The sequence below is a fragment of the Buteo buteo genome, chromosome 25 (assembly GCF_964188355.1).
Source record: "Buteo buteo chromosome 25, bButBut1.hap1.1, whole genome shotgun sequence".
Lineage (NCBI taxonomy): Eukaryota > Metazoa > Chordata > Aves > Accipitriformes > Accipitridae > Buteo > Buteo buteo.
In genome coordinates, this window is record NC_134195.1 from 17,895,167 (window position 1) to 17,911,154 (window position 15,988).

The 15,988-nt window shown below is 36.5% G+C and overlaps 2 protein-coding genes across 6 annotated transcripts in view; both read left to right on the forward strand.

The window, feature by feature from the left end:
- Positions 1-14,033, forward strand: part of WWC3 (WWC family member 3) — a 103,689-nt gene extending 89,656 nt beyond the window's left edge. For 2 of the 4 annotated variants that reach the window (XM_075057572.1, XM_075057571.1), the window contains exons 16-23: positions 3,242-3,409; positions 4,068-4,219; positions 4,952-5,111; positions 6,294-6,458; positions 7,785-7,877; positions 8,910-9,140; positions 9,881-10,008; positions 11,450-14,033. In XM_075057572.1, the coding sequence (XP_074913673.1) occupies positions 3,242-3,409; positions 4,068-4,219; positions 4,952-5,111; positions 6,294-6,458; positions 7,785-7,877; positions 8,910-9,140; positions 9,881-10,008; positions 11,450-11,516 (1,164 nt within the window). In that variant the 3' untranslated portion in view covers positions 11,517-14,033. The remainder of the gene's footprint in view (positions 1-3,241; positions 3,410-4,067; positions 4,220-4,951; positions 5,112-6,293; positions 6,459-7,784; positions 7,878-8,909; positions 9,141-9,880; positions 10,009-11,449) is intronic. The other 2 variants (XM_075057569.1, XM_075057570.1) reach the window with 2 other exon arrangements.
- A 588-nt stretch (positions 14,034-14,621) lies between these two features.
- CLCN4 (chloride voltage-gated channel 4) overlaps positions 14,622-15,988 on the forward strand; it is a 47,847-nt gene continuing 46,480 nt past the window's right edge. The window contains exon 1 of one of the 2 annotated variants that reach the window (XM_075057334.1): positions 14,622-14,831. Coding sequence is in view for 1 of the 2 variants with exons in the window: in XM_075057333.1 (XP_074913434.1) it covers positions 14,739-14,742 (4 nt within the window). In the remaining variant the exon portion in view is untranslated. The remainder of the gene's footprint in view (positions 14,832-15,988) is intronic. The other variant, XM_075057333.1, reaches the window with a different exon arrangement.

A 15,988-nucleotide genomic window follows, 5' to 3' on the forward strand; every position in this document is an offset into this window, starting at 1 on the left:
TGTGTTAACTGTGTTAACTTTAGATGTGTTAAATGTTAGCTTCATTTAGCTATTGTCAAATGTAAATATGCTGAAATAAATCTGCCTTGAGGCTGATGTCCTGGCTATTTTGAAGTGAGTGGGCTGCCACTTCAGTGAGGGGTTTGAACTGGTTAGTGAAATTTTTTTTAAGCCTATCAAAGTAGTTAAGAGGTACAGGCATCTTGTTGTCATGCTGGACTATGGATAAGAGGTGTTTGAGCAAATCTGGACAAGAATGCACGTTTGTTAGTCCACCTTAAAACTAGGTAGCATCTTATATAAACAACAGTCTTAATGTTGAGAGAAGCGGAGCAAAGGTCGTGTCTGCAGTAGGAAGTTTTGTCATTTTTGCACTACAACATAATAAAAGAGAAAGCATCTCAAGAACGGGCTGGATATATTGGTGTAAAATGCCTTATACTGGTACAGCCTTCTCCTCTGGGAAGCTAAATAGCTATTTCAGTGTAAAGCGTCTTTATATTGACACAAGTGCATCTAAGTTTAAGGCGCTTTTGTTTTAACTGTTATTACTGAATTAGCAAAAAAATGATAGGTCTTCAAGTTCTGTTGGTAGGAATTTTTTCTCTTTCATAGTCTTAGTGTAGTTTTGTCAGAAATATCTTTGTCTAGTTGGTAACATACTTCAGGGTAAGTTAGCAATGCTACTCAAAAAGAGAGAAACAATGCCGTGGTTTCTTAAGGTATGTGCATTGAAGTATGTATTCAGACATTATGATTGTTGCTGTCTTTTGCTGTAAATTGAAAATAAGCATTTTCTCAAATTGAGAAATTATTTGCTGCCTCTCTGTGGAATTGCTGTGATGGCTTTTATCAACAAGGCCTGTGTCTTTCAAAATCTCTTCCACTGAGATTACAGTTTTTTCCATCTATTTAATCATGCATATATTTCTGAAGTTCTGCTTTTTTTCAATTAGATTATGCCAGTTTAATGCTTTCCTAAATGCAGAAGCCAGGCTGGAGTTTATCCTAAGTTATACAAATATTTGTACATAAGGGGAATGAAAAAAAAAAAAGGGCAATATTCTGGCAAAAATAGTTCTAAACTTCACTTACATAGAGAAGTAAATCTACTAAACTTGTGGGATGGTCTTTCCATTCCCTGAAGCTTCTCAACCTTTTACTCCTATGCCCTGCCGTGCTGAAAGATCTTTTTCTGTTTCCCTACAGCTTTCTGAAACTCTGCTTCCTTAAGTTGGCTTATTTCTCCCCTGCTGGCCTCATCAATGTTGAGATAAGGGAGTTGTTACTTTCCATGATTAGCATATATAGCTCATGTTAAAATATCAGAGAAATGCAATTGCTTTTTTTGCAATTACATGGCATTTGCTGTTTCACTCCCAGTTTCTGATCTTTTACAGCCCTGACCAACCAATTATTCACCATGTCTTAATTTATTTGAATTCTTCTTGAGTGTAACATTTGTCTTTTTGCATTTTGTGTTTTTCAGACTATCCGTCCCGTTTTTTAACATAATTTTAAATTCTCATCCTTTTTTCATAAATTTTACAATCCCTCTGTTTGACATCACCAAGAGATTCATAAATGCTTTCACTATTCCACCATCCAAGTTGTTAACAAATGTGTCAGAGCAGGCACGTGACAGACCGCTAGCTGACCCACCTTGGTTTCTTCATCCTTTTGAGCGAGCTCCAAATCTTGAGGTGGAGGTGCAATATTAATTAGTCCTTTCAGTACTGGTAATTATTAATTGGGTTTGATGGTGATTTTATACCCGATTAGTCATTCGTTTTGTAGTAAGAGCTTCTTTGGCATGCTTTCTTAGCTGCTTAATAAATGCAGTGTGTAGGGCAGTGTCAGACTTCTTAAGAGTCAACACATGTTTTTTCCAATATTGATGACAGGAAAACACCTTTACCCTCTACCTCTAAAACCAAACCCAGCATGTCTTAAACATTCTCCAACTCTGATGCAGAAGTGTGAGTATTCAATACATGTTTCTTTTTTTACACTGCATCAGACCAAATAGGTAATTAGAAGACATCTCTGTTTTATATGTAAAAGATGAGACATCTCTGTTTGTAGCCTCCTTTTACTGACATAAAACGATGTTCTTGGTAACGTGTTGTATCCCGATACAACATTATTTTGTTAGTCTCAAAAACTTTTCTCCATCATCCTTTATACACCTGTTTAAACAGAGCCCCAGGGAACATTCACCTTGGAAAAACAATACGATGATTTTTTAATTATTATTCTTTTCTAATTAACTGTTTCTTTACCTGCTTAAAGTTGAATGCAGTTCTGTATACATTTCCTGCTGCCTTTACAATAAGAATCATTGCATCCAGCTAGTTGTTTTGTGAGAGATGAAAACAATTTTTATGTGATTTTTCCAGCGATATAAATGAAAACATTCTTAGCATGTGGTCCATTAGCATGGAAATGAACAGGTTGCAGAGATAGCCAGATAAAGTCAAAAGCAGTTATTAAAGCCTAGCTAATATAAAATCATAACTAGGTCCAGCTAGTGAACTGATTTTAAAAAAAAAAAAAAAAGGGCATGGATTTGCTCAGAGCTGTTTTTCATTTAGGTCAACACTACTCAGAAATTTTTTACGTGAGCACTGTCTGAAGGAGTAGGGCTACTTTAAAGTTGGGAATACTTTTAGTGGGAAGCCTCCATTAAACCTGTTCTTACCTGAATGTGGGAGAGATAACGATGACTTGGAAAGTGGAAAAATGGCTTTATGGCCCATTTGACTACCTTATGATATAAATAGGCAGAAAAAATAAATTGCTTTACATGACATTTTTTTTTCCCTTTTGAAGATGTCTCTGAGTACCAGAGAACGGAAGGATGTCTTAGAATAATCTGTTTTCTTCTGAGAGAACTATAAAGTAATATTGTTAAAGTAATATTAATTTAAGCAAATGTAGAAATCAGATATGTAATTCAGAGTGGTTTTTAAATAAGATACTAAGAGCTGACAGCTGTAACAATCATATCTACATCAGTCTTAGAAATTTTATTTTTCAACTTAAAAAAATGAATATCTACTCTGATCCTTCCTGGTAGTAAGCAAGAGGCAAGAAATTCGGTATCATAGACATCATAACACAACAGAACAAAACTGTCTTTTTAAGAGACCCTATAAGTAAAATACTCTTTAAATGAGAAGGTGTCTATCCTGCAGTGTATGTTTATCTTGTTGTGGTCAATGCTTTTTGTTGTTTACAGGGCATTGCTCAGATAAACCTGACTGATGCAGAGAGTTCGGGGGAGATGCAGCTTCACTGGTATACTGTTCAGATCTTCACTGGTTCAGACCCCCAGAGAGCAAAGAACAAAAACCAGTGTGAAGAAAGTATTGCCCGATCCTCTGGAAATGTAACTACAGTTAAAACAGTATGGCTTTGAAAAAGTGATTTGTTTCCTTTATTTGACCTGCTGGGTGGTTGGTTGTGATCTTATCTCGGTGCAGTTTGTTTTTGAGGTGCACGGAACGTGATACCATAATTTAGCTCTTGTGGCAAGAGCTGGATTTTAATAGAATAATTAAAAGCTAAATCATGTCTGGACAGGTGCTTGAAATAGTACTCTGTGTATGTTTGTATGCACACTTCCAGTCCAACTAACTAAAACTCATCAAAAATCTCTGCCACTGCACTTCAAGAGGTTGTCAAGGAAGGTTGCGCAATTTTCATTTTTGGAGATTTTTCAGCCCTTGGCTGGGCCCTGGGCAACCTGATGTGGCTATGAAGCTGTCCCTGCTTTGGGCAGGACATCAGACTAGGTGACCTCCAGAGGTCTCTTCTGACCTAACTTGCTGGATGATGTTCCACAGTGAGATAAAGTCTTCCCAGTTTCTGTGAGAAGTTGCATTCACGGAACACCATATACTTTTTGATCATTAAGATTCAGGACAGGCTTTTTTTTTTTTTTTTTTTTTTTTTTTAAGGGAACATACAATGGCTATGTTTTTACTTTGTTTTCTCTGAATAATATACACTAAATAAATTGTCTTGTTCAAACGGTTTTATCTGAAGTCTAGTTTACCTTTCAGGATGCAGTGACAGCCCTGTTAGCTAGGACCACCGCCCAGCTGGAAGCAGTTGAGAGAGAGTTGGCAGAAGAGAGAGTGAAACTGGAGTACACAGAGGAGGAAATCCTGGAGATGGAAAGAAAGGAAGATCAGGCAGAAGCCATATCAGAAAGGTAAAAATAGTAATTTAAATTTGTCATCAAACAACAGATTGATATTTACACTATAGGTATAGTCTGAAATACAGCAGGAGAAACAGCAGATCTCCTGATTCTGAGATCTGCTCCCTGTTAGTGTTACGAGTATAAAATTCTGTTATTTTGTGATGATGAGCAAACAAGAGAAAACCTTATTTGAATAGCTGGCTGAGTTTAGAGGACTTCAAATTTGGGGAGTGGGAAAACATTATATCAAACAGTAACTTTGCTAGGGACGCAACTGCAACGGGTTTGCAACAGCACTGTACTAAAAAAAATACATACAATTTTGCAGTGACGTGGAAAAATGTCAAAGAAAGGTGTGCATTGCAATGCTTATGGAGGGAACATGCAACACAGCTCTTACTATTTCAGGGTTTATTATAGTGCTATTTCATCATTAATAATACTCCTAGTGTGTTACATGAGTTGCATTGTTCTTTTTGTTATTGTTTTCTTAGTATTGTTATAAAGACTAGAACATATGCTTTAAGAAAATTAGGGAAGGTAAATTTTTTTTTTTTTTTTACTGGCATGAAATGTATTTGCTTGTCTGCATCTGTTCTCCCTTTGCAAATTCTGTATTTTTATTGGAGAAATAATACTCTAAATTGATAAATGACCTGGATAATGAAATACATAAACGTGATACATAATTGCATGGGGTTTTTTAATACCTACAAAATTCTTCTGATGTTCTGACTTTAGGAGTTGGCAAGCAGAATCTGTTGACAGTGGATGCAGTAATTGCACCCAGACTAGTCCTCCTTATCCAGAGCCATTTTGCGGGGATTCGTTAGCTGGACACATGTTTGCAACTCAAGCAGGCCAGTACAGTTCTGGAAAAATGCAGCCTCCGCCGCTGAAGGTAATGAGAGAAGACACTGCAGTACGGAAACTGCCACGCTGCCTGACACACACAGAGTGTGTTACTGCTGCTCCTTGAGTTTGAGTCCGAATTGATCAGGAGAGAAAAGAATCAGAAATGACATTAACAACCCTGTATGAGCACTGCCTTCATGACAGCGGTGTACCTTTTGAGTTGTTAAAAATGCCCTCTTTAGGACTGGGGGTTTTTGTTTGCTTACTAGTTATTTCTAGACAGAATTAGTATTTTATATCAAAAGGCAAGCTATTTTTACTGTGGCCTTTATCTAATCTGTAAAAACACACTCGTATCAATGTCTGTGTTGACCTGAAATTGTAACCGAAAAGTTCATGATCAAATTCTAGTGCTCTTAGAAATAAGAATTTTTGAAGGAACTGTGAAGAAAGAAGGTTAATGGTTTAAGACTTGCATTGCTGTTTCAGTGTTACAATAAATACAGCTGAAATTTTCAGAACGTTTGTGCTGAAACTGATGTGTTTAAAATCTTTTGTATTTGAGATATGAGATAATGAAAATAGTCCTGAACAAGCTGAAATCAGCACATTTTCATTGAAGTAGAGGAACATAAGCTGTTTGTGTTGCCTTTAGGGAAGACCATAACTCCTACTGAGGAGTGAGTTAACTTAAAGTTTGGAAGCTTTGCTAGAGTAGCGTACGTTTTCTGTATTTCTGAATATTTTAGTGTTCTTGTATCATTATTTCAAGAGTCTTTCAGTTCCCTTTTGTTGAGTTTCTTGTCTTCATTTGACTTCCTCCAGTTTTAAGGTGGTTGCTTGCTTCAGATTTATCTTGCTTATTGAAAGGTGACTGTTTTCTTCTGTTGAGGCTGGAGATCAGGTGGTAGCTAGGTTAATGCCCAATTGCCAGCGCTGAATGCAGTCTTTGTGCTCTGCAGCTATGATTCACATTATAACTGCATCTCATAATTGTTATTGTTCCAGGAAAGGCTTCTGAAAGGTAATCTTACCATTTTGAATGACCTCGTTTTAAAACTTTGTTAAAAATGAGGTGATTCATCCTCTGTTCTCATTTCTCCTTAAAACTTGAACCTAGCTCTCAGGGCAGATTGTTTGCTTTTGATATTGTTGAACTGTCTGATTGTTTTTGGTGAGAGAGAGAAAATGAGGAAAAAACAAAATTTTTCCTTCATTGAAATTTTAGGTGGATAAGGAAACTAACACCGAGGATCTGTTTCCTGAAGAAGTTGCTATTCTTCCAAAAGAGAGAACTAGCCGCAGGCCACGGGGTTCTGCTTTTGTTCGCAGTAGCACTATTGTTCGTTCCCAGACCTTCTCACCTGGAGCACGAAGTCAATATGTTTGCAGAGTGAGTAAGGCTTAAAAGGAAGGTGGGAGGAGAGGGGGAGGCACACAAGTATTTTCTACATTTTTTTTATAATCTCTTCTTAAGAGTTTTTTACATTTATAAGAAACATATACTACTTTTTAATACTAAAGAATAATCTTTCATAGAATTTAAACATTGCAGTGGGGAAGAGGTCCCCTGGTTCTTTTTTAAGAGTTTAAACCTGAATTTATTTCATTTAAAATTTAAGAATCTATGACAAATTAGATATTAAGCTCTTTTCCCTGGCAACCTTAGATGTTAGGCTAGGGTGATTGATTTTTCAGAGGTACAATGCTGTCTATTAAGGTGTATAAACAGTTAGCTTAGTTTAACTTTCAGCTACCTAAAAGTTTGGGAAAGGGGACTGAATGTATAATCTTAGGGTTATTGCATAAATATTCTTACGACTGTGGTTGCTGTCATGAATGTCAGTCATAGGATGCCTGTTGCAGTGGGACCTAGGATTCCTGGATGCGCTGGTGCAAGCAGTTGAAGATCGGCACAACAGTTTTCGAGCTCACGTTAGCTGGTTGCTGTGTTCAATGGCAAAAGGCTTATAAGCAGTTGGCTCATGGTATTGCAGAACAATACATGGGTATTGACTTTGCAATATTGGTGGAATGCATGCAGCTTTAATTGTACTCTTTCATTAGCTTTTGAGAGCTTGAGTTTGAAAATGCAGTAATGATTTTTAATTTTTATGCATTTTGCTAAACTGAGGATCTTCTGGGTTTTGCTCTCTTATTTACATTGCACACAGTACATCTATGGACCCCTTCAAATTCTTCAGTTTGATTTCTGGATTCTGTATCTGTTTATGATACAGGGAATGTGAGTAAAACACCCTCGCACACCAGAACAAAGATAGTGCAAAAATGAAAAGATTGTTAAACACCCTCACTTAATCTGTATTTACTTAAAATCAGAGTTGGTGAAAAAAGTGGGAGACTGTATTGTTTGTGCCCATGACAGTAAACTCTTTAGGAAGAAATACTATTGCCTTTAACTCCCCTCACTTTTATGTTACATTGTCTTGAATATTTAGCAGAATGCCTGATGAAACTTAGCTGTAAAACACTGATGGTTTTGAAGTTTTCTTGAATTATTGTAACTATACAGTATGAGCACCATTATATATAAAATTTTTATAAATAACAAAAGCTGAAAAAAAATCAGTTGCTTAAGACAGATTCAGTGCATTTTTAAAAATAAATCTTAAAAGCAAAAGAATTAAAAAATAGTCTAGATTTCTTAGTGTAGACAACCTTGTAAGCAACCTGTATTTTCAATATCTTTTCTTATCAGCTGTATCGCAGTGACAGTGACAGTTCAACTCTGCCAAGGAAGTCACCTTTTGTCCGGAATACGTTGGAGAGGCGTACCCTACGGTATAAGCAGGTATACCTAGGAAACTGGTTTTTACTTTTCACTAGGTTGCTAGAACCACTGGTACTTTTATACCTAAGCTTTAGATGTCTACATGTACGTTCTGATGTTTTGAGGAAATGTATAAGGCTTCTGTAATGAATTGGGGGAGGGGTGGGTGTTTTGGGTTTGGTTTGGGTTTTTTAAGCTAAAAGGTAGACATAGAGAAGCGAAATATAGTTGTGAACAATTATTGAGGAGGAAAAAAAATAGTGTGGCAGACAAAAATTAGTTTAACGGGGACTGAATTTGTGTTGATTTAAATGTAAACTTTGTTAAATCTTTAAAATCTAGTTTATGATGCAGGCCCAGAGAAGTGTGTGCGAATGTTGACAGTAAAACATCCAGCTCCCCTCCCACGCAGCCTAGCAAACCATAGTATTTGAGGCCCAAGTATTCAGGAATGAATAGGTTAAGCTCTCCTTTCTCCTCCCTGCCAGCCTGCACGCTGCAGAACAAGCAGGCAGAGAAGGGCAGGTAAGGCATTAATGCCTTTTATATACATTGCATACAGTTTAGCCTGGTCAGTAGAAGTTAATTTCTTGCTGGTGTAGGCAAGTAGACAGCCATGTCTCTCATTTTGATTCAGAATGTGTCTTAAAGCCAGTATTGAATAAAGCCCTTTACTGTACTGAGCAAGATTCCCCTTATTCTCCAACGTCATGACTCTGTTAGGAGTTTTTCATATTGCATCCCTTTTATTACCATCATAACATGAAAGTTTAGTCCATAAACTTAAATTAGTTAAATATTTATAAGCCAAAAGGAGACTGTAAAAGGAGGTAGTAGAAAGCATTAATTGGAAAGTTTATGTATGGTACAGAAAACCCCTACAGCTAGTTAGCCTTTCACTGTGGGATATAAATAATCTCTCCAAAACTTTGTGTCAAGAAGGACTTTGTGTGTGAAGTACAGAAAATGTATGCTCTGTGTAGCTAAAGATAGACCAGTATACCATGTTGGAGTTAATATATTGTGCATTTTATTTGAATCCTAATAACTCAGCAGTCCTGCAGATCATCTTTGGCTGAGCTTATGGCAAGGACATCCTTAGACCTGGAGCTGGATCTCCAGGCATCCAGAACTAGACAGAGACAGCTGAACGAGGAGATATGTGTTTTAAGAGAGTTGAGACAGCGTCTGGAAGATGCCCAGCTAAGAGGGCAGACGGATCTACCCCACTGGGTCCTCCGAGATGAACGATTCCGAAACTTGTTGAGGGAAGCAGAAAGGCAGGTATGGTAACACGAGATGAGCACTCAACATGTTCAGAAACTTCTGGTTTCAAAATTTCTTCATTGTGACAAGGTGTCTAAAGAGCTGTTTTTACAGAACTTCAGACAATGAACGTTGCTTCTATATTCTTGAAGCTGGCACAATAAAAATTATTGCGTTGATTATTACCAAGTTGTGTATTTATTTGAGAACAATTGCTGCAGTATGGCACTATTTGCCAGTGACACTTTTTGGTTTGGTTTGGGCTTTTTTTGGTTTAGATATTTATTATTGGAACTTTAATAATTTCTTTATTTCTGATCTTTGAAAGAATTTTTACTTATTTCATATTTCATTTTTTACAAGTATTTGGAATATTCCCTAAGTATGTGATTTTTTTTTCCTGTTCTTGGATAAAGCAGTTATAGGCAAACAGTGGCAAAAAATACACAACAAACAAAATTGTCATTGGATTATCAGAGATGAAGAGTAAGCCTAAATTTATTTTAAAGTCTTGTTTGACAGATCTATGTGCAGTCAATTTCATCAATTTAATAAATATCTGTCTGAAGAGCATTAAGAAATGAAACAACACTGTCAGTCTTTTTGAATTTATAGTTCTTGGATGATCAGCCAATTCAGACAGTATATTTGTGTGGTTTTACTGTGGTGAGTGGGAAAAAATCCATTATTTTAACCTGGGTATTCTGGTGTTTTATTTATTCACATGACCATTTTAAGCATTATATTCTTGTTTTCAGACCAGACAGACCAAATTTGAACATCACCAAGAGCAAGCAGCTGAAAAGATGCTAAAGAAAGCATCAAAAGAAATATACCAGTTGCGTGGGCAAAATCAGAAGGAGCCTATTCAGGTGCAAACTTTTAGGTAAGTGGTAATATGTACCAAAACAGCATAGCAACAGCTCATTAGAGAGGTTAAAGCTCTCTGAAGCATTTAACCTAAATTCTGTGTGTCTTCTATATAGCCAGTAATTTTAACTGTATATTGACTTGGACACATGAGTTTCCTTTGAGTTATTTGTAGCGCAGGGAGTCAAAGCAAAGGTAAAATTGCAGTGTTACAATTCTACAACACATGAAATTTAATTTAGAAAAAAACAACCACAAAGTCTTCAAGTGTAAACATAGCTTAGGTGATTCTTTCAACTTAGCCTAGTCACTATTAAGTTCAAATGATTTGTCAGTTCTTCAATGCAAGCCTGTGGGCATAAATAGTTTGTCTAATGTAATACATATACGTTACTAGTAACGATCTCTCCCTAAAAATTACTCAGTAATATTCCAGCTTTCTCTCAAGCCTTTTCTTTGGACTTTTTTTCCTATTTCATCTTTGTTCACATGGTATGTGTCCTCTCTTAGCTTTATATTTTTTCTGACAGTTACAGGTGGCATTGATAAATAATGTGCATTTCACAGGAAGAATTTTATTACTTCAGCATTAAAATTTTTGTAATTTTTATTGGGAGAGTAACAGTGAGAGTAAGAAAATGTTAGTGGAACACAGATGTGGAGGACAGCTCAGCTACAATGTTACATTGTACTATTTCATCCAGTGTTTAGATTCCTGGAACTTCTTTGCAGGCAGTACTTAAGTAAGGTAGAAAAGCTGTCTGTCCTTTAATGTAATTTTTTTGCTTGAATTACATTGGCAAGGTCTTTCTCACAAAGGTGGGGAGGAAGTAAGAGGAATAGAAATCTTAGGGTTGTTTTTACATCTTATGTTTCTGTTGATAAGAGAGGCGTTTTTATGCTTTGTCTACTGAGATATAAAAAGATACAGGGAATTGAATAAAATGAGATGTAGAAAATGGAGCAAAAGCTGTCGTCTTTAAGTTCTTGCCCTTTTTATGCACACATCCATTTCTTATGATGCTTTACAGCATGTACTGTTTGCCCAATAAAGAAGCAAAAAGATGACTCTGCCATTTCTTTTTTTTTTTTTTTTGCTTTTTTTGGTAGGCATTATTGCAAAATGTACAAGGGTGAACTTTGCATTGCAGAAGGGGCTTACGTCAGGGCTTGTCCTGTGAAACCATTTTACAGTCAGCTATGACTGATGTACAATGACTTGTATAAAGCTTCCACCTAAATTTTCAAAAATAGTAATTGTGTTCAACACGATGTTGCCAAAAATCTACACTGAGGTTTAAGAGTTTTGTAAGTTTCTTGTACTCAAATAAACCATCAGTTCAGTATGTAAGTAGCAAATACTAACCACTAACCAGAGTAAAGAAACCATGTTCTGGGGGGAAAAAAACATAGGTATATAATTGATTGACTTCCTTTTTATCTTGTTTTGATCACAGAGAGAAGATAGCTTTTTTTACAAGACCAAGGATTAACATACCTCCTCTGCCAGCTGATGATGTATGACATGTTGCATTGTAAACATGAAGTATTTATCGCTTTTATTTTAATGAAGTTATTAGACTAGCCAAGTTTCTTTAAAAAAAAAATTGTGCAAAAGCTAATATACACGTTTTGTAAAAAATAAAAAAAGTAAAAAAAGTAAAAGAAAACAAAAACATATATATAAATATATATACATATATATTTTATAATAGCGACTGCAACAAGGCTTGGTTTTTCCTTGTTGTGAAACTGACATCTCTGAAGACAACTTATTTTATAAAAGGTCGACTATCCTGTTAAGAGCGTGTACAGTTTTTATGCTGTTTTATTTGACTTAAAGGCTGGAAGACAGAAACAAAGTGAGTTCAGGCAAATTCACTGTAGTGTAATTTATTTATAGTGCCTTTTTTCCTTGAAGGAAAATACCTACTTTAAGATGTATTTTAAGACTGAAATTTTGTTCTTCAGTATTTGTCATACAGTAGAATGGAACCATTGAGCTGGTTTTGTTTCTGATACCTGAAATGAAAATACTATGTTCTAAAATTGTCACTTTTTTCAGCTTTATTATCTGTAGCTTATTATGTACATTGTATCCTTTAGCACTGTCTGTGTTATAGCAAAATATTATCACCTGCAATGTGTTTAACATTGATTAGAAGTGATGTTAAACATTGCAGAATTCATTTGCATGTTCTTACTGTGCACTAATAGATTGTTTTCATTTCAGTTGTGTCTAAAGTATCTTTATATTCTTAACTAGATTCTCAGTTTAAACGGAGGAAGGAAAAGGGTGACAGGTCTTTGTTTTGCTGTTTAATGAGAAGGCAGTTAAAATAGCAATGTGAGCTAGCTGTGTGGAAAGACTGCTAAAGGAATATTATAGTAATTTCTACAGTTTTAAAGATTCTGGTCTGATTCAGGAAAGTACATTATGTGCTGATTCCAGAAAGCAGCTGCATTAAGTGAGGGTGCTTAAACACATGTTCACCCTAAAGAATGTGCTTTGAGGTTACTGCATGCAAGTTCTTTTGAACAGTGACACTTCCCAGGAGGAAGGTGTATAATTCTAGAAGGTACAGCTCACTTGATTGCTAGTTGGACCAGCTAAAATCCGGTAAGAAATAATTTTGCTTGTGACCGTTTGTTTTAATGAAAGACTGTCACCCTAAATTCCCGAGAATGCCAGTTTTGTGTCCTTGCATCCTGCAAGTATGTAAAAATACTTCTTTACTAAGCTACTATAATAGAGTTTCTCATATTTTTCTAATTATACATTACCTACAAAGAGAGGTGCCCAACACAAGACTGACTTTGCAGATTGCTGGAATCTCCTAGAAGGAAGATCGTGCTGTCTCTTAATTAAAGTAAAGGTCAAATTGTTTCCAGGTTTTTATATGTCAGGAAATCAAAACAGCAGCCAAAAACTAAATGGACTTATTGGAACCAATGAGAATATTTTCAAATATTTTGTAAGTAAAGTGTTCTTTGTGAGTTTCAAGAGCTTATACTCTTACATTGTCAAAGATCAGGAAAACCTGAAAGTGAAACTGAATTGCTTATAATTCTCCAAGCTGAAGCAAAAAGTAATGGGAAAAAAGATCATAACCCTAAATCATTAATCAATGAGGATGATTAACGCAGACGTTTAATTTTAAGGTAGTATTCCCTGTTTCCTAGTAAGGCCTATAATCATTGCAGGCATCAAGTGATTCGATCGTATAGCAATATATGTGAAATTAAAGTGTATTTAGCATTTATCATGCTAACCATCCTGAAGTCTGTTTTTGCCATTAAGCTTCAGTGGGTGTACATTGGGTTCCTTGGGTGCAACTAGACATATTCAGCAACTATGCAGATAAAAAGCAAATCACGTAAGAAATTTTTAGTGTTTGGGTAAAAGTCTAGGGACAGCAAGCTTTTCAGTGCTCGTTACTTGAAAAGACTAGTTAGTCAGAATTTTGTGTCTCATTTTCAGTGGGGGCCCTTACATAGTAGTGTTTATCGGAAGTTACCATGCAGTGACCCCAGACGTACTTGCTGTATACTAAGAACAGACAGCCCTCTGTTCCCATGTGGGTGCTCAGATGCTGGAAGAGGTTGCCCAGAGAGGTGGATGGAGCTTTCTGTCCGCGGAGGAGTTGAGGACTTGACTGGATGTAGCCCAGAGCATCCTGGTCGCATTAGGCCTGCGTTGAGCAGGGTTTGGGGTAGGGACCTCCCTTCCACCCTTGATTGTTCCCTGACTGTATAACGAAGGGGCGATGTCTGGTGGCCTCTCCGTCAGGGGGTTCGATTCGTGTTTTTAAACAGTGACCGCTGTGAGACACCGTTGGCATATCTTGTGGGTCTGTGATTCTGACTGCTGTAATGAGTCCTGTCTTGATGTGGTAATGAGTTATCATATTCAGTATTCATCTCTCTTGTTTTTGTCACAGTTGTGTATGGTTGTCTCATTTTTGTATTATTTGAAAGTATTTCTTCTACGAAATAAAATAATTTGCCATAAACAGAAATAGAGTTTTATTATATGTCAAAGACATTTTTTGAATGGTTTATATTTACCACGTTCATGATGCTTTCGTAAAGAAATTCTGTATTTTGAATAACACTGTCATTTAGGTGAAAGTAGTGAATTTTCAAATAAAAGAGAGGAAATCTGTGAAATCAGAGATCCTAGAGGGGTTACACTGAAGACCTGAAAGGGATGCAGAGTGTAAGGAATGGCAGGTATGTTCTCCCACGTGCTTATCGCTCACAATAAGCTGACAGCTGTGTCAGAGGCTTGTAGTTGAATATTCCTGGAATTCATGGGTAGCTCCACTTGCAACACATTGAACTGCCTTTTTTTCTTACAGAAGTTTGTGCTTCGTAGATTTATATTGGAAGTTGACATAATTAGCTCTGTAATATCTTACATGACTAATTCCAAGGTGGAAGCCACTCAGAAGAATACGAGTTAACTTTTTTTAGGCTGAACTTTACTGCTGCTTTCACAAAGGAAACACTAAACCTGCATAATTGCAGAAAGGCCATTTCTCAGTTTCTCTCTGCAACCCTAAGCTGCAGGAGCACAGGCGAAATCATAGCAGTGACATATGACTCCTGTCTCCATCCAGTATTTGCAAGGCGTTAAGGGTATGACAGGGTTTAGGTTATTTTTAAACGGTCTGCTAGAAATAGTGATTTGGAATACCAACCATCTCTGTCTCGCTACCATCAGGATCAACAACAAAAGCTATAATGGGTATGTCGGTATGGGTTTTCTGTTATAAGAATGAAGTCTTATATGTATTTCTTGCTGCAGTTCTTGTAAGCGCTTTGCAAGACTTCAAGGTAAGTACTGTATAAAAAGAGCATTTTTTAAAAATTTTTAGTTATTTTTTTTTAGTAATTAGATGAACTATGTATTTTGTTTTCAGTGGATGTAAAACTGAAGTTTGAATTTTTAGGGAAGAGGGCACTTCACAGCTTGTTTTGCATCCAGTCTCCTTTTTAACTATTTAACTATAGAGTCATATATCTTTAAGAGGAAGAAAAACGTGTTTACAGAGAGACTTGAGAAACTACAGGCTAGCAAAGGCAAGAACTTCTCCAGATCATCATTTGAAAAATATTTTCTTTTTCCTGAGACCACTCAATTGACTAAGTATCATTTCAAGAAAATACCAAAGAGTAAAGCTGAGTTGGTTTTGGAATCTGTAAATGTTAATTAAGTGATTTGTTTGCACTTTGGAAAATCTCAGTGTTCTTGGAATTAAAAGCTTCTTAGGAGCTGTTTCTGGCTTGTGATGATTTCTAATAATCTCTTAAATTTGAACATAGATATCTAGGTTATAGAATAACATTTTCTATAGAGAATTAGATATTCTGTCCCTTTAGTTTGTTTGTGGTTAGACCATCCAACTAAAAATACACATTCAGCAGGAGACTTGATGAATTCAGCTATGCTAATAGACAAGGAAAAATTAGGAAGTGAATTTAAGAAAGTCTGTCCAGGAAGAAAATGGGGGATTGAGACCCTTGCACTGGTTCAGTTAGTGCATAAAATTACTATTCCATGTCTAGGGCACAGTGTTTGTGTTACAGTGTGTGTCTTGTGGCACAGAAGTTCTGTCGTGGTTTAACCCCAGCCGGCAACTCAGCACCACGCAGCTGCTCACTCACTTCTCCCCCACCCAGTGGGATGGGGCAGAGAATCAGAAAAAAAAAAAGGTAAAACTTGTGGGTTGAGATAAGAGCAGTTTAATAGGACAGAAAGGAAGAAAATAATGGTAATAATAATACAACTACAATATTAATAATAATAATAAAAGAATTTGAATATACAAAACAAGTGATGCACAGTGCAATTGCTCACCACTTGCCGACCGATGCCCAGTTAGTTCCTGAGCAGCGATCCTCCCAGCCCCACTCCCCCCAGTTTATATACCGGGCATGACATCCCATGGTCTGGAATACCCTTTTGGCCAGTTTGGGTCAGCTGTCCTGGC